Source organism: Lithobates pipiens, unplaced genomic scaffold (genome assembly GCF_037356315.1).
Source record: "Lithobates pipiens isolate NorthernLeopardFrog02 unplaced genomic scaffold, aLitPip1_a1.2 Scaffold_146, whole genome shotgun sequence".
NCBI lineage: Eukaryota > Metazoa > Chordata > Amphibia > Anura > Ranidae > Lithobates > Lithobates pipiens.
In genome coordinates, this window is record NW_027507735.1 from 159,849 (window position 1) to 177,616 (window position 17,768).

Consider the following 17,768-nt stretch of genomic DNA (forward strand, 5'->3'; position numbering starts at 1 on the left):
GGGCTTGCTACAGCTCCCTGGGTGATCACAAAGGTCCCAGCGCCAGTTCTGGGTCGTTTAAATGCCCAAGGGATCCTGGTGTTTCGGTATCTGGACAACCTCCTGCTCAGATCACTCATCACAGGCTCTAGAACAGAGCATGATATACACAATGCAGTATTTGAAAAGTTTAGGCTGAATCATAAATACTGAAAAGTCAGCCTTGAAACCAGCTCAAAGTCTAAGGTATTTAGGTCTGATCCTAGACACGGTCCAAGCAAGAGTATTCTTGCCACCTGTAAGAATCTGTGCCCTGAAGGTTCAGGTGAATCAGATACAGGGCATTAGACAACCCTCCATTCGGCTCTGTATGAGTCTTCTAGGGAGGAGGGTATCCTTCGAGGTAATGCCCAGTTCCATTCCAGACCTTTGTAACAAGACCTCTTGTTGGCTTGGAACAGAAGAGGAAAAGCCCTGGATTATCCAATGTGCTTACCTCCTCAGGCACGCTTAAGCCTAAAGTGGTGGTTGCAGGATCAGAACCTGCGAAAGGGAAAATCCTTTCTCCCGGTAACTTGGAGAGAACTGACTACATAGGCCAGTCTCAGACTGAGGAGCGAACCTAGAAGGGCTCACAGCGCAGGGGAAATGGTCAGGGACAGAACAGATCCTGCCTGTCAACATCTTGAAATTACGGGCAGTACGTCTGGCCTTATGGTCCTGGACAGTGGATCTTCAGGACTGCCCTATCAGGGTTCAGTCCGACAGTGCCACTGCTGTGGCCTATATAAATCACCAAGGCTGTACCAGGAGTCATTCAGCTCTGAAGGAGGTGAACCACATACTAGCCTGGGCAGAGGGACATGTGCGATTTATATCTGCAGTCTATATCCCAGGAATAGAGAACTGGAAGCCAGATTATCTCAGCCGCCAGCAGATCTGCCCAGGGGAATGGTCTCTACACCTAGAGGTGTTCCCGGAACTTTGCCAGAGTTTGGGATGGCCAGAGATCAACCTACTGCCATCCCAGGTTCAACAACAAACTACAGCAGTTCTTGTCTCAAACAAAAGATCCTCTGGCAATTGGAGCAGTGCTTTCCTTCCGATCCTTCTCCTTCCACATTTGTTGCGCATGCTTCATGGGTGGGGGTTCCAGTCATTCTGGTGGCCTGGCTCAGAAGGCCCTGGTTTCCGGAGGTTGTGAGACTGACAAGAGATGGGCCGTGGACACTTCTACGTCACCCCTATCTACTGTCTCAAGGTCCTATATTCCACCCCAATTGACAGTGTCTAAATTTGATGGCATGGCTATTGAGGCCAGGGTGCTGAAGGACCATGGCATCTCGGGACCAGCAGTGTCTACCCTAGTGAATGTTAGAAAAGCTGTCACTAGGAAGATTTATCATAAGGTCTGGAAGACTTATATTGCTTGGTATTGCAATTGCCAAACTGCTGGTTGTAAGGTGAACAGTGGAGCCTTGAGTGGAGTTGCTTTTTGACTGCTGGGTTGCATTTTTAGGTTCTTTTGGGGCTTTTCCTTGTAGCTTTTAATACCCTTTTCTGACACTTTTTTTAAATAGTTTTTTTTTTCATTTCTTCCTTCAGCCTACTAATTAAGGGGAGGGTTTAATTGGGCACAGGTGCTTGAGGTCTATATAAGTTTGTGTAGAACTCATCTTGAGTCTGTGGCAACTCTCTCTAAGTGGAACTGGTCAAAGTGGTGAGTTAAAAAACAGAGTTTATAACAGGAGGTTATAACAGGGGTCATAGTAGCTGTGTAGTGTGAGTACCTGAGTGTTGTCTGAGTAGTCTGAGTAGTGTGTGTGTGTGTGTGTGTGTGTGTGTGTGTATATATATATATATATATCGTTAGTACTTGTGTATTGGGGTGTACGCTGGTCTGTGAGTACCCGTGTACTGTCTTGTTGAGTATTAGTGTCAGGAAGCTAGTTGTTGGGTAATTTGGACTGGGTGTAATGTCTAATCCTCATTAAATTAATAGGTACGATGACTGGCGGGTGTGGAGAGGCGACTCGGTGTACATCTTGCGGCATGTATGCGTTCCTTGATCATCTGATCGAGGGTGAATACTGCTGTGCAAAATGTAAGCACATTGTTTCCCTGAAAGCCCAGGTTCTGAATCTGGGGAAGCAACTGTCAGCACTGAGAGGACCCTCCACCCTAAATGAGAGCCAGGAACGTACACGGCAGGTGCCGTCAGGGGCCAGCACAGAGGTGGGTGGAGACAAAGAGGTGCAGGCACTAGCAGAGAGTAGATGGGTGACAGTCAGGAAGGGTAGAGGGGCAAGTGCCAGGGAGTCCGATCCAGGGCTGGAGCATCCCAATAAGTATGCTCCATTGAGTGACATTGGTGATCCCAGTCAAGGACCAGCACTGCTGGAGCTGAGGGATTCTCCTAGCTGCCAGGAGAAGAACTCCTCCAGTGAGAGTGGGGGGGGGGGGGGGGCGAAGGGAAAGGAAAGACAGATTCTGGTGGTAGGGGACTCAATTCTTAGGAGGACAGAGAGGCCAATCTGTAACAACAAGTGGTGTATTGGGCGGCACAGTGGTGTAGTGGTTAGCACTCTCACCTAGCAGTAAAAAGGGTTGCTGGTTCAAATCCCAACCACAACACTCCTTGCCTGGAGTTTGCATGTTCTCCCTGTGCCTGCGTGGGTTTCCTCCGGGTACTCCGGTTTCCTCCCACACTCCAAAGACATGCAGGTAGATTAATTGGCTTCTGTCCAAAATTGGCCCTAGTATATGAATGGGGACTTTAGATTGTGGGCTCTTTGAGGGTAGAGACCAATGTGAGTGTGCAATGTACAGGGATAGGGGTAGACACTCACTCAGGTTGAACTGGATGGACTGGTGTCTTTATTCAACCTTACTAACTATGAAACTATGAAACAAACTGAAGTGCCGAACTGTATGTTGTCTGCCGGGTGCTCGGGTTCGGCACATAACTGATTTGGTGGACAGTTTACTGGGAGGGGCTGGGGAAGACCCGGCTGTCATGGTGAACGTTGGCACTAATGACAAAGTCAGAGGCAGATGGAGTGTCCTAAAGAATGATTTTAGGGACTTGGGAGCTAAATTGAGGAAAAGGACCTCAAAGGTAGTATTCTCAGGAATACTACCAGTACATCGAGCCACACCAGAAAGGAAGAGGGAGATTAGGGAAGTAAACAAGTGGCTCAAAAGCTGGTGTAGTAAGGAGGGGTTTGGGTTCCTGGAGGACTGGGACGATTTCTCAGTTGATAACCGGTACTATAGAAGGGACAGACTGCACCTAAATGAGGAGGTTGCAGATCAGCTGGGATTAAGGATGGCCAAAAAGTTAGAGGGGTTTTTAAACTAGGTGATTGGGGGGGGGGGGGGGGGTTCAGAGATAGTCAGCGTGGAGAATATTCCAGAGGGTAATAGGGGCCTTAGTGGTAGGGTAACTAAAGCACATAAACCCAAGGTAAATATAGTAGCAAGTCCTAGTTGTAATCTTGGAACACCCAAGAGGATAGTATGTGACCGGTCAAAATATGTTAATACATTAAAATGTTTGTTCACCAATGCCAGAAGTCTGCCAGGCAAAATAGGCACGTTGGAAGCTCTGGTGCATCAGGAGAGCTATGATGTAATCGGTATTGCTGAAACTTGGCTTCATTCCTCACATGACTGGGCTATTAATATTCCTGGCTATGCACTCTTTCGGAAATGCAGAATAAAAAGGAAAGGTGGAGGGGTCTGTCTGTATGTGAGAAGTGATCTCAAAGCGAGTGAGAAAGAGGAGCTGGTAGACGGAGAGTGTGATGAGTCCGAAGCATTATGGGTGGAACTGCATACAGATGTGCGTAGTTCAGAGTTAATCATTGGAGTTTGTTATAGACCACCCAATGTTAATGAGGAGGTGGAGACTCAGCTCCTTGCACAGACTGAAAGGGCTGGGCCATTGATAATAATGGGGGATTTTAACTACCCAGAAATTGACTGGGGTAATGGCACTGCTGGGACAGTTAAAGGGCAAAAATTTATAAACCTATTACAGGACAAATTATGGTCCAGTTTGAGGCCCCAACTAGGAATGATGCTCTGTTGGACCTGGTAATCTCAAACCATGCAGAACGTATTACTAATGTTCAGATAAAGGAACATCTGGGTAGCAGTGACCATAACATGATTTCATTTGATGTTAGCTGTAAGCATAAATCACATACGGGAAAGATAAAAACACTTAATTTCAAGAGAGCAAATTTTGCAAGGATGAGGGCTGCTCTCCAGGATGTAGACTGGGAGAGAATATTGGCATTAATGGGCACAGAACAGAAATGGGAATTCTTCAAAAAGACTGTTTGTGATCTCACGGCAAAGTATATTCCCATGGGCAATACGTTTAAAAGGCTAAAAATAAAACCGATGTTTCCAAAAACTCACGGCCAAAGTTAAAAAAGCTATAAACTATAAAAAAAGAGCTTTTAAAAAATATAAAAATGAAGGAACGCTAGTGTCATTTAAATGTTACAAGGAATATAACAGAATATGTAAAAAGGAAATCAAGGATGCAAAGATTCAAAATGAAAGACAGATTGCAAAAGATAGTAGGACAAACCCCAAAAAAATCTTCAAATATATTAATAGTAAAAAGGTTAAGTCTGAGCATGTTGGCCCTTTGCAAAATAATCTGGAGTGGGTGACTGGGGACAAAGAGAAGGCTAACTTATTAAATACTTTCTTCAACTCTGTGTATACAAAGGAGCATGGGGGAGCTCATGTCCATAATGGGGGTGGTAGTGACGCAGCCCCAAATCCACAATGGCTCAAAAGTGATATGGTCCAGAAATATTTTGGACAGAATAAAGGTGGATAAAGCACCTGGACCTGATGGCATCCACCCACGGATCCTAAAAGAATTGAGCTCTGTAATTTCAAAGCCATTGTATCTAATTTTCAGGGACTCATTAATGACAGGAATAGTACCACTGGATTGGTGCATGGCCAATGTGGTGCCTATATTTATAAAGGGATCTAAGTCTTTACCAAGTAACTATAGACCCGTTAGTTTAACTTCTATAGTTGGGAAGATACTGGAGGGATTAATAAAAGACCACATAGACGCGTTCTTGCAGGAAAAAAATATTTTAAGCAACAGACAGCATGGATTCAGGAAAGACAGAAGTTGTCAGACAAACCTGATTTCTTTTTATGAGGTGGTAAGTAAAACCTTGGACAGAGGGGTGGCGGTAGACGTGATATACTTGGATTTTGCAAAAGCGTTCGATACAGTTCCGCACACACAGCACATGTGTAAGGTAAAGTTTACAGGTTTGGAAATATCAGTTTGTAAATGGGTAGAAAACTGGCTAAAAGACAGAATTCAGAGAGTAGTGGTTAATGATTCTTACTCTGAATGGTCTAAGGTTCAGTGCTGGGACCCTTACTTTTTAATATCTTTATAAATGATATTAAGTCTGGGATCAAAAGTAACATTTCCATCTTTGCAGATGACACCAAGCTATGCAGTGGAATAACGTCCTTACAGGATGTCTCCAATTTACAAGCTGACCTCAATGTTCTGTCTAATTGGGCGACTATGTGGCAGATGAGGTTTAATGTTGAGAAATGTAAAGTTATGCACTTGGGGGCTAAGAATATGCATGCATCATATATGCTAGGGGGAGTACAACTGGAGGAATCCATAGTGGAGAAGAATCTGGGTTTTTTGGTAGATCATAAGCTCAATAATAGCATGCAATGCCAAGCTGCGGTTTCCAAAGCAAGCAAAGTCCTTTCCTGTATTAAGAAGAGGTATGGACTCCAGAGAGAGAGATATAATTTTGCCCCTGTTCAAATCATTAGTAAGACCTCATCTGGAATATGCCGTTCAGTTTTGGGCACCAGTTCTCAAAAAGGATATCGAAGAACTGGAGAAAGTGCAGAGAAGGGCAACCAAACTGATAAGAGGCATGGAGGAACTCAGCTATGAGGAGAGATTAGAGGAACTGAATTTATTCACTCTTGATAAGAGGAGATTAAGGGGGGATATGATCAACATGCACAAATATATAAGGGGTCCCTATAGTAAACTTGGTGTCGGGTTATTCACTTTACAGTCAACAAAGAGGACAAGGGGGCACTCTTTACGTCTAGAGGAAAAGAGATTTCATCTCCAAATACGGAAAGGTTTCTTCACTGTAAGCTGAAATATGGAATAGACTCCCTGCAGAGGTGGTTCTGGCCCGCTCAGTGCATTGCTTTAAGAAAGGCCTGGATTATTTCCTATGTGTACATAATATAACTGGGTACTGACATTTATATTGAAAGTTGATCCGGGGAAAAATCCGATTACCCCTTGGGGGATCAGGAAGGAATTTTTTCCCCTGCTTTAGCAAATTGGATCATGCTCTGCTTGTTTTTTTTTTGCCTTCCTCTGGATCAACTGTGGGTATATGGGCTGGTATGATTATTTTTATTTATATAATATTTTTTTTTTGTGGTTGAACTGGATGGACTTGTCTTTTTTCAACCTAACTATGTAACTTATATTGCTTGGTGTGAAGCCAGAAAATGGCATCCTTGGAAATACGTGATTGGGAGAATTCTCTCTTTTCTACAGTCAGCTGTGGAAATAAAATTGGCTTTGAGTACAATCAGAGGTTAAGTTTTCTTCCAAAGGCTTTTAGCCTCCCATTCGCTGATCCTAACCTTTATGCAGGGAGCAACTCGCTTGCTTCCCCCCATTAGGTCACCTATGTGTCCTTGGGACTTGAATTTGGTGCCTGGGTCTGGGTTACAGAAGCAACCATTTGAACCTATTAAGGAAATTGCATTAGACTTGCTTTCACGCAAGCTAGCCTTCCTGATGGCCATTATCTTGGCTAGAAGGGTGTCTTAGTTGGCGGATCTTTCGTGCAGGGAACTCTACTTGATCCTTCATCACGACAGGGTTGTGTTACAACCTGTTCCATCCTTTTTTGCGAAAAGTGGTGGCCTTTCATTTAAATCTGGACATTATTTTGCTGCCTTTTTTTTCTCTCAACTTCATTTGGCGGAAGAGAGACGACTGCATTCTTTGGACGTTGTCCGGGAAATCAAGGTTTATTTGTCTAGATCTGTGGAGATCCGAGGATCAGACTCCTTTTTTGTTTTACCAAAAGGACCCAAGAAGGGGCAGGCAGCTTCCAAGGCTTCCATTGCCAATTGGGTCTGTCAATTGGTCATTCAGGCTTACGGTCTGAAACATAAAGCTCCTCCCTTTTTAGGGTGAGAGCTCACTCTACCAGGGTTGTAGAGGGGTGTAGGAACCTCCTGGGCTTTTCACCATCGGGTATCTGTGGCTCAGATTTGTAAGGCTGCTACCTGGTCTTCAGTGCGTATGTTCACAACATTTTATAAAGTGGATGTATGAGCAGCTGAGGATTCAGCTTTCAGCCACAGTGTACTATGGGCTGCCCAATAAGTTCTGATGGCTATTGTTTGGCAGGGTGTCTCCCTCCCCATTAAGGCTGGGACGTCCCAGCAGGTAATGAATATTAGCCTGACTCTGTGTCCCATGATGTATGAAAAGAAAAATTGATTTTTTTCGTCATACTTACCTGTAAAATCCTTTTTCTTGGCGTTCATTATGGGACACAGGTCCCTCCCCTCTTTCGTGAGGATTCAGTGCTTGTGTATCGTCACATATGGGAACCCATCACATTTTGCTACCCGCTGGAATGCGCATTGCCACCATATGCCTTCCAACACTTTTACGACAAAACAGCACACTAAAACCGTCAGTGTGACGGCACTGACATTGAACTGCGCTTGCGCAGTTATGTGGCTCCACCCCTAAGTCCAGGTTCAAGCCCTACCATCCAAGTGGACATACTTACAGTAGATTATAATTATGCCGAGTGAAGCGAGCCAGCAAGGAGCCCTGTTGCAAAGTGGCTCAATAATTATACATCAATAATTATACAGAAGAGCTTGTCTGTAACGTCACTTCCGTGACATTATCTGACAGTTTCACTGCTCCGTATTGTCCTAATAAATTTTGGAACGCATATCGACAAGTTGGGCATTCGCAGTGCAAAAGTTCTCAGTGGATCGTCACTTCCGTAGCCAAATGTGATGGGTCGCCATATGTGATGAAACACTTGCTACAAAACGAAAGTACTTCCTGTATGGCAGGGGTTATATAGGGGATCACTTCCTATCTAAAGACTTTTGGTCTACCAGTGTCCATTCACCTGGAGGTGGAATATAACCCAGCGGGTAATGAATATTAGCCTAACTCTGTGTCCTATGATTTACTCAAAAGGATTTTTACAGGTAAGTATGATGAAAAAAATACTATTTTTTTTTTATTTATTTTTTTTTAATTTTATTTTTTTATTCCCCCCCCAAAAAAAATTGTGCTAGTAAGACTGCCGCGCAAATATGGTGTTACATAAGGTGCGGTCTTACTAGCACAATTTTCTTTTGGTGGGGGAGAGTGTAGTATATATTTTCTCTCTATCTCCATTTTATAAGGGTTCTAAGTAATTTTCTAGCAAAAGAAAAAACTGATTTTAACTTGTAAAATAAAAACAACATATCTCTTAAAAAAAAAAAAAAAAAAAAAGGCTTGGCCCTTAAGTGGTTAAGTTGTTAAAGGAAACCTGTCCTTTTATCAATACTTGGTGCCATTGGTATGTCATTGAGATCTTCAATTGTGGACTTGGTTACACCTACACCCTTCTTCTTCCTCTTTTTTTTTTTACTATATAACATGTATCTACACCTTAACAACAAAGTTCTCTTGTTCCCTTTTGATCTGTTAATTATACAGGTGGAAGTATAGCTATATATTAAAAAAAACCTGTTGATCCTGACCGAAATCTTGTGAATTCTTGTGCTATTTGGCTGTGCTGCTTTCTTATTTGTATTGTTCTCAGCTATCCCTGTACGCTACAGATCACCCCCCCCCCCCATGAGGGGGGGGGGGGGGGGGAGGAAGTGTCCTGTAGTCTGAAAACACTCCCTGTCCTAGGGTGACAAACTGCTCCTTTATAAATACAGTAAGCATTGTTATCCTAAGGGCAGGGATTGTTACTGGCCGGATCACCAAGTGGGTAAAAAAAAGAACAACAAATACAGCCACCACATCTAAGATCTGATAAGCTGTTATATGTTACATATATTTTTAAGCTTAACCACTTGCCGGCCACGCTATAGCCGAATGACGACTCCAGTTCTGGTATGCTGTCACATGACGGCTTCCCATGATTGTGCCAGTTGTGGGGAGCAGGCAGCGCGCTCTGTGATCAGTGTCTGGAGGACACTGCTGATGACCGATTGAGGTAAATGGCCAATCGGCAGCTTTTTATCACATGATCCGCTATGTCCAATCACCGCTGATCACGGAGGTAAGCAGAAGCCGGTTACTGGTACTTATTTCCTCACACTGAGAAGAGAAGAGCCGATAACCGGCTTGTGTAAAAACATTGACCCTGATAATCAGGGCACAATCCCTCCCCCTCCTCGGTGGAGCCTCATCGGTGCCCCCCCCCTCCTCGGTGGAGCCTCATCGGTGCCCCCCCCTCCTCGGTGGAGCCTCATCGGTGCCCCCCCCTCCTCGGTGGAGCCTCATCGGTGCCCCCCCCCCCCCTCCTCGGTGGAGCCTCATCGGTGCCCCCCCTCCTCGGTGGAGCCTCATCGGTGCCCCCCCCCCTCCTCGGTGGAGCCTCATCGGTGCCCCCCCCTCCTCGGTGGAGCCTCATCGGTGCCCCCCCCTCCTCGGTGGAGCCTCATCGGTGCCCCCCCCTCCTCGGTGGAGCCTCATCGGTGCCCCCCCCTCCTCGGTGGAGCCTCATCGGTGCCCCCCCCCTCCTCGGTGGAGCCTCATCGGTGCCCCCCCCTCCTCGGTGGAGCCTCATCGGTGCCCCCCCCTCCTCGGTGGAGCCTCATCGGTGCCCCCCCCTCCTCGGTGGAGCCTCATCGGTGCCCCCCCCTCCTCGGTGGAGCCTCATCGGTGCCCCCCCCCTCCTCGGTGGAGCCTCATCGGTGCCCCCCCCCTCCTCGGTGGAGCCTCATCGGTGCCCCCCCCCTCCTCGGTGGAGCCTCATCGGTGCCCCCCCTCCTCGGTGGAGCCTCATCGGTGCCCCCTCCTCGGTGGAGCCTCATCGGTGCCCCCCCCCTCCTCGGTGGAGCCTCATCGGTGCCCCCCCCCCCCTCGGTGGAGCCTCATGCGGTGCGCCCTCCCCCCTCGGTGGAGCCTCATGCGGTGCGCCCTCCCCCCCTCGGTGGAGCCTCATGCGGTGCGCCCTCCCCCCCTCGGTGGAGCCTCATGCGGTGCGCCCTCCCCCCCTCGGTGGAGCCTCATGCGGTGCCCCCCCCCTCGAAGCCTCATGCGGTGAGCCCCCCCTCCTCGGTGGAGCCTCATGCGGTGCGCCCCCCCCCCCCCCTCGGTGGAGCCTCATGCGGTGCGCCCCCCCCCCCTCGGTGGAGCCTCATGCGGTGCGCCCCCCCCCCCTCGGTGGAGCCTCATGCGGTGCGCCCCCCTCCTCGAAGCCTCATGCGGTGAGCCCCCCCTCCTCGGTGGAGCCTCATGCGGTGCGCCCCCCCCCCCCCTCGGTGGAGCCTCATGCGGTGCGCCCCCCCCCCCTCGGTGGAGCCTCATGTGGTGCCCCCCCCCTCGAAGCCTCATGCGGTGCGCGCCCCCCCCCCCCTCGGTGGAGCCTCATGTGGTGCCCCCCCCTCGAAGCCTCATGCGGTGAGCCCCCCCTCCTCGGTGGAGCCTCATGCGGTGCGCCCCCCCCCTCGGTTGAGCCTCATGCGGTGCGCCCCCCCCCCTCGGTGGAGCCTCATGCGGTGCGCCCCCCCCCCCCCCCCCCCCGTGGAGCCTCATGCGGTGCGCCCCCCCTCGGTGGAGCCTCATGTGGTGCGCCCCCCCCTCGGTGGAGCCTCATGCGGTGCGCCCTCCCCCCTCGGTGGAGCCTCCTGCGGTGCGCCCTCCCCCCCTCGGTGGAGCCTCATGCGGTGCGCCCTCCCCCCTCGGTGGAGCCTCATGCGGTGCGCCCTCCCCCCCTCGGTGGAGCCTCATGCGGTGCGCCCTCCCCCCCTCGGTGGAGCCTCATGCGGTGCGCCCTCCCCCCCTCGAAGCCTCATGCGGTGAGCCCCCCCCCTCGGTGGAGCCTCATGCGGTGCGCCCTCCCCCCCTCGGTGGAGCCTCATGCGGTGCCCCCCCCCCTCGAAGCCTCATGCGGTGAGCCCCCCCTCCTCGGTGGAGCCTCATGCGGTGCGCCCTCCCCCCCTCGGTGGAGCCTCATGCGGTGCGCCCTCCCCCCCCTCGGTGGAGCCTCATGCGGTGCGCCCCCCCTCGGTGGAGCCTCATGTGGTGCCCCCCCCTCGAAGCCTCATGCGGTGAGCCCCCCCTCCTCGGTGGAGCCTCATGCGGTGCGCCCCCCCCCTCGGTGGAGCCTCATGCGGTGCGCCCCCCTCCTCGAAGCCTCATGTGGTGAGCCCCCCCTCCTCGGTGGAGCCTCATGCGGTGCGCCCCCCCCCCCTCGGTGGAGCCTCATGCGGTGCGCCCCCCCCCTCGGTGGAGCCTCATGTGGTGCCCCCCCTCGAAGCCTCATGCGGTGAGCCCCCCCTCCTCGGTGGAGCCTCATGCGGTGCGCCCCCCCCCCCCCTCGGTGGAGCCTCATGCGGTGCGCCCCCCCTCGGTGGAGCCTCATGTGGTGCCCCCCCCCTCGAAGCCTCATGCGGTGAGCCCCCCCTCCTCGGTGGAGCCTCATGCGGTGCGCCCTCCCCCCCTCGGTGGAGCCTCATGCGGTGCGCCCTCCCCCCCCTCGGTGGAGCCTCATGCGGTGCGCCCCCCCTCGGTGGAGCCTCATGTGGTGCCCCCCCCCTCGAAGCCTCATGCGGTGAGCCCCCCCTCCTCGGTGGAGCCTCATGCGGTGCGCCCCCCCCCCCTCGGTGGAGCCTCATGCGGTGCGCCCCCCTCCTCGAAGCCTCATGCGGTGAGCCCCCCCTCCTCGGTGGAGCCTCATGCGGTGCGCCCCCCCCCTCGGTGGAGCCTCATGCGGTGCGCCCCCCCCCCTCGGTGGAGCCTCATGTGGTGCCCCCCCTCGAAGCCTCATGCGGTGCGCCCCCCCTCCTCGGTGGAGCCTCATGCGGTGCGCCCCCCCCCCCTCGGTGGAGCCTCATGCGGTGCGCCCCCCCTCGGTGGAGCCTCATGTGGTGCCCCCCCCCTCGAAGCCTCATGCGGTGAGCCCCCCCTCCTCGGTGGAGCCTCATGCGGTGAGCCCCCCCTCCTCGGTGGAGCCTCATGCGGTGCGCCCCCCCCCTCGGTGGAGCCTCATGCGGTGCGCCCCCCCCCCCTCGGTGGAGCCTCATGCGGTGCGCCCCCCCCCCCCCCCCTCGGTGGAGCCTCATGCGCTGCGCCCTCCCCCCCTCGGTGGAGCCTCATGCGGTGCGCCCTCCCCCCCTCGGTGGAGCCTCATGCGGTGCGCCCTCCCCCCCTCGGTGGAGCCTCATGCGGTGCGCCCTCCCTCCTCGGTGGAGCCTCATGCGGTGAGCCCCCCCCTCCTCGGTGGAGCCTCATGCGGTGAGCCCCCCCCTCCTCGGTGGAGCCTCATGCGGTGAGCCCCCCCCTCCTCGGTGGAGCCTCATGCGGTGAGCCCCCCCCTCCTCGGTGGAGCCTCATGCGGTGAGCCCCCCCCTCCTCGGTGGAGCCTCATGCGGTGAGCCCCCCCTCCTCGGTGGAGCCTCATGCGGTGAGCCCCCCCCTCCTCGGTGGAGCCTCATGCGGTGAGCCCCCCCCTCCTCGGTGGAGCCTCATGCGGTGAGCCCCCCCCTCCTCGGTGGAGCCTCATGCGGTGAGCCCCCCCCCCCCCCTCGGTGGAGCCTCATGCGGTGCGCCGCCCCCACCCCCTGCTCCTCGGTGGAGCCTCATGCGGTGCGCCGCCCATCCCCTCCTCGGTGGAGCCTCATCGGTGCGCCGCCCCCCTTGGTGGAAGAGAAAAATGGTCTGTTTGCAAAATTTTATAACGAATTATGCAAAAGTGTTTGTTTTTTTTCCCAAAATTTTTGGGCTTCATTTATTTATCAACAAAATAAAAAACTGTAGTGATTAACCACTTATAGACCAGCCGCCGCAGTTGTACTGTGGCAGGTTGGCTCTATTACGCGAATCGCCGTCATTGTACGTCGCTTCGTTTAATAGACAGACATAGCAGGCGCCTGTGCACGTGGCTGGTGGGCGTGAGGTCTGCTGGGCCACCCATGATTGCTCCACAGAGAGACAGAATGGGGATCTGCCAGTGTAAACACAATGGATCCCTGTTCTGACAGGGAAGCTGAAAGTGATCTTCTGTTCCTATTTATTAGGAACCGCGATTTCTCTCCTCCAGTCAGTCCTAGCCCCCATACAGTTAGAAACACCTCCCAGGGAACACTTTTTTAACCCTTTGATCGCCCCCTTGTTAACCCCTTCACTGCCAGTGTCATTTATACAGTAATCTGTGCATTTTTATTGCACTGATCGCTGTATTAATGAGTGTCAAATGTCTGAAATGTCGCAGTCCTGCTAAAAAATCGCTGACCACCGCCATTACTAGAAAAAAAAAAATTTAAAGGCTATAAATCTATCCCCTATTTTGTAGACACTATAACGTTTGCGCAAACCAATCAATATACGCTTAATGGGATTTTTTTAATTTTTATTTTCTTTACTAAAAATATGTAGTAGACTTAATATTGGCTTTAACTGATGAAGAAATTTGTTTATTTTTTATTTTTTGGAGATATTTATTATAGCAAAAAGCAAAATATAGTTGAGTTTTTTTATTTATTTTTTTATTGCGCAAAAATTAAAAACCGCAGAGGTGATTAAATACCACCAAAAGAGAGCTCTATTTGTGGGAAAAAAATGACGTACATTTTTGTTTGGGTACAGCGTCGCACGACCGCGCAATTGTCAGTTAAAGCGACACAGTTCTGTAATGCACAAAATGGCCTGGTCTTTAAGGGGGTAAATGCTTCTGGTCCTTAAAGCGGGGTACCCCTTAAAATTTTTTTAAAAAAATCAAAAGTCACCAGCTACAGCTACTGGGCGGCACAGTGGTGTAGTGGTTAGCACTCTCACCTAGCAGTAAGAAGGTCACTGGTTCAAATCCCTACCACGACACTGCCTGCCGGGAGTTCGCATGTTCTCCCTGTGCCTGCGTGGGTTTCCTCCAGGTACTCTGGTTTCCTCCCACAATCCAAAGACATGCAGGTAGGTTAATTGGCTTCTGGCTTCTGTCCAAAATTGGCCCTAGTATATGAATGGGGACCTTGGGTTGTGGGCTTCTTGAGGATAGGGACCAATGTGGGTGTAGTAATGTACAGGGACAATTGTAGACACTCACTCAAGTTGAACTGGATGGACTGGTGTCTTTATTCAACCTAACTATGAAACAAATGCTGCAGCTGCTGACTTTTAATAATCTGACACTTCCTGTCCCAGGGTCCAGCGATGCAGGGGAACGAAGCCCCGCTCATTCCCCGCTCCTGCATTCTTACTCTGGGCACCCAGCTGTGGCTTCACAGCCGGGCACCCACTGCGCATGCGCAGTCTTCTGGGACCTGTCGCGTGTCCCAGATGAGGAGGGGAAGTGATATCACGAGCCTGGGCCACTGAAGGAGGCAGACTACGAGGGACCCCCTAGCAACAGGCATTTAGAGGCGAGTTACATTATTAAATTTTTTTCCAATTTTTTTTTTTTTTTAGGAATTTTAATCATTTTTTTTCCTGGGGGGGGTGGGGGGGAGAAACAACACTTTAAGTGGTTAAATAACACCAATAAAAAAAGCTCTATTTGTGTGTGGGAAAAAAAATGCTAAAAATGTCATGAGTACAGTGTTGCATGACCACGCAATTGTCATTCAAAGTGTGACAGTGCTGAAAATTGGCCTGAGCATGAAAGGGGGTGAAAGTGAAAATTAAGCTTTTGCAATGTATTGCTCAATATCTTTTTATTTTTTTATTTTAGTGTATTTGTAGAATCATTTTTTCATTTTCTTGTGGTTTGATTTTTTTTTTTTTTTTGTCAGGTTCACTTCATGTGGGGGACGAAATCCTTGAGATCAATGGAAAGAGTGTCCAAAGCCAAAGTGTAGATCACCTGCAGAGTGTATTGGTGAGAAAATGTTGCTCAAAGTGGGAAGAATTGGGGTATATTTGTATAGTATATATTTCACCATGGTGTTTTTGTAGTACACTAGTAATCAGGTCCTCTAAGGAAAGGAAAACCACTCACTCGCCTGTTTCCACCATGTTCCTGCCTTGCTGATGGAAATACTGCATGCCTTGCTCATGTAGCTAGTGAGGATGCCGCGGAATTGAATGGGGCGAAGATTTCTCTGTAGCAGCACTTCTCACCTTTTTTTTTTTTTTTTTTCCTGTCACAACACCTTGTAAAAAGTATGCAAAATCTGGAGGCACTGCAGTTAAATATGGGAACCTGTCAGAAACCATGAAATCAGACCGAGACAGAAGTACAGTTAAATCACACTTGTTTAATAATAAAAGTAAAAAGAACAATATATAGTCAAAACATACGGCTGCCGCAAAGCATCGCTGGTTGCAGCTATCGGAAGTGGGAAAACCGAATTCCAACAAGGGAGACATCTAGTGGCCAAAGAAGCATTGTTGAATGGCAGTTTAAAGGCTTTTTTGATCTTGGTTGTTCGGTGAGTGCATCCCCAAAGGGGATCGTGTGTGCCCCACAAGTGGTGAACTTTTATGGTGGAAGCTGCAGTTTAATCACAACAAAGAACGGATAGAATAAGCACCTTCTTTTCTGGACACTGATCAAAATTCTAATGAACTCACTTTATATAAAAAAAAATTTAAAAGTGTGCATGCGCTGCTATATATGAAAAAGTGGACTTCTTTTAAAGTTGCAATTTTTTGTATATTTTTTATATAGTCAAAACATAGCCAGAGTTCAGTTACTGGAACGGATAGTCAGCCAAGCCAGAAGTCAGGGATCAATGTAGTGGAACAACCAGCAGGATCTGGAGCCAGAAGGGATGTCAGAAAAGCCAGTCTTTAAACAGGAACGCAGGAGATGTGTCTGTGTTGTTGGCAAAGGCAGAGATCCTCTGGACTGGACGGCTTAAGTAGGCAAGACTGATGAGCAAGATATCAACAGCTGAGTAACTGGAGAAAGATGGGAGCTGGCAATTAGCCGACAGCTGAGTGGCCAGCTCAGAGAAGGAAGGGCTGATCCCAGCCCTGACAAAACCTGAACCTGAGCCTGGGACAATGCACACGACGCCTTAATAAAATATCTATACATAGTCCCCCTTCTTCATGTTGCACATCCCCTCCCCCCCCAATACATGAGAGCCACCCTTACCCACTCTAGAGACACCCCCCTCCCCGAATCTTAGTCCCCTGTTCTGGTCACATCAGAGCCATACCTATTGGCTACAGTGGGCTCTGCGTGGTCTGGAGGAGGTTGACTTCTGTCTTCTGAATGCTAGAGGTGGCTTTCATATCACCTGCCCTGGATCAGTCATGCATTAGATCAGGCAAGCCGGCAGCCATTACCTTAGTAATAAACAATGCCACGCATTCTGGCCCTAGGGTGTCATCGGTTGTTATAGTGCTGGCGGCCGCCCTGTCTGCACCATGGCAACGCATGATGCTGATCTAAGAGAAACCAGGTCCTGTACTGGCCAGCACCCCAGGGGAACCAAGATTTGTCAGTAAGGTGATGTCTCTGCTTTTTATAATGTTGTCCAGGCTTGCCATTGCTTTCCTCCCCAAGAAGCAAGCGTCTTAATTCCATGGCTACAGTCACTGTCTGCCATTATCTTGGAGGCTGGGAAGATGAAATCTGTCACTGTTTCCATTTCTCCTCCTCCTATTTGCCAAGGAGTAATGGCACTGGTTGCCATGATCTTAGTTTTCTTAATATTCCATTTCAGGCCAGCTTTTCACACTCCTAAACCTTGTGGACGGCCTTCCCAGAAGAGTTGAAGCTCTTATAGCTGCAAAGGGTGGACCAACTCAATCCTGAACCCTGCAGACTAACACTGGGGTGCTATTAAAGTGGTGTAAACCTAGATTATACCACTTTTACCTACAAGTAAGGAGGCTTACTTGTAGGTACTGGAAATATCTCCTAAACGTGCACAGTTTAGGAGATATGAGATAGGTGTGTGTGTGTGTGTGTGTGTGTGTGTTGGGAGGTGTGTTTTTGATGGCAGGCGTCACAATACTGTCTTTGGCTAACCCACTGTGCTGTAGGAATCCTTTAGCATAAACATGACAAAATTGACGACTAGCCATTTCTGTGGCGCTTGTTGTCTTCAGTATTAAATTTATCGAGTGCAAAAACGTTCATTTTTTCTGGCTGTTGATGATCTGATGTGTATGGGTGGATAGTAGTAGTAATAAAGCTGGCAGCATTTTAATGTCTTCTTCTCTTTTTCTTCTATAGAAAGAAAGTAAAGGAACAGTGATGCTGAAGGTGTCGCCCACACAGAGTAACCGCAAGCCGCCCCTTCAGGTAATACCTTTTTTGGTGCCCTGTGAACATGGACCTCAGTCAGTCTGTAGCAGTACTTTGAGATTATTATTACAGTTCAATTTGCTTCCTATGAATAGATAAGATTCTGGGAGTGTTCAGCAATAGCCTGCTATTAAAGGGGCGTTCCGGCTGCGATTTTTGTTTTTTAAAAAGTCAGCAGCTACAAACACTGTAGCTGCTGACTTTTAATAAGGACACTTACCTGTCCAGTGATCCTGCGATGTTGGCCCTCCGATGCCAATCCGTCCA

The 17,768-nt window shown here is 49.8% G+C and overlaps 1 protein-coding gene across 1 annotated transcript in view; it reads left to right on the forward strand.

Annotated features, from left to right (window-relative positions):
• The window catches only part of LOC143981394 (55 kDa erythrocyte membrane protein-like), a 58,146-nt gene extending 40,531 nt beyond the window's left edge, over positions 1–17,615 (forward strand). Inside the window, exons 4-5 of the mRNA XM_077479219.1 lie at positions 15,031–15,116; positions 17,430–17,615. Of these exons, the coding sequence (XP_077335345.1) occupies positions 15,031–15,116; positions 17,430–17,600 (257 nt within the window). The 3' untranslated portion in view covers positions 17,601–17,615. The remainder of the gene's footprint in view (positions 1–15,030; positions 15,117–17,429) is intronic.
• Positions 17,616–17,768: the final 153 nt, after the last annotated feature.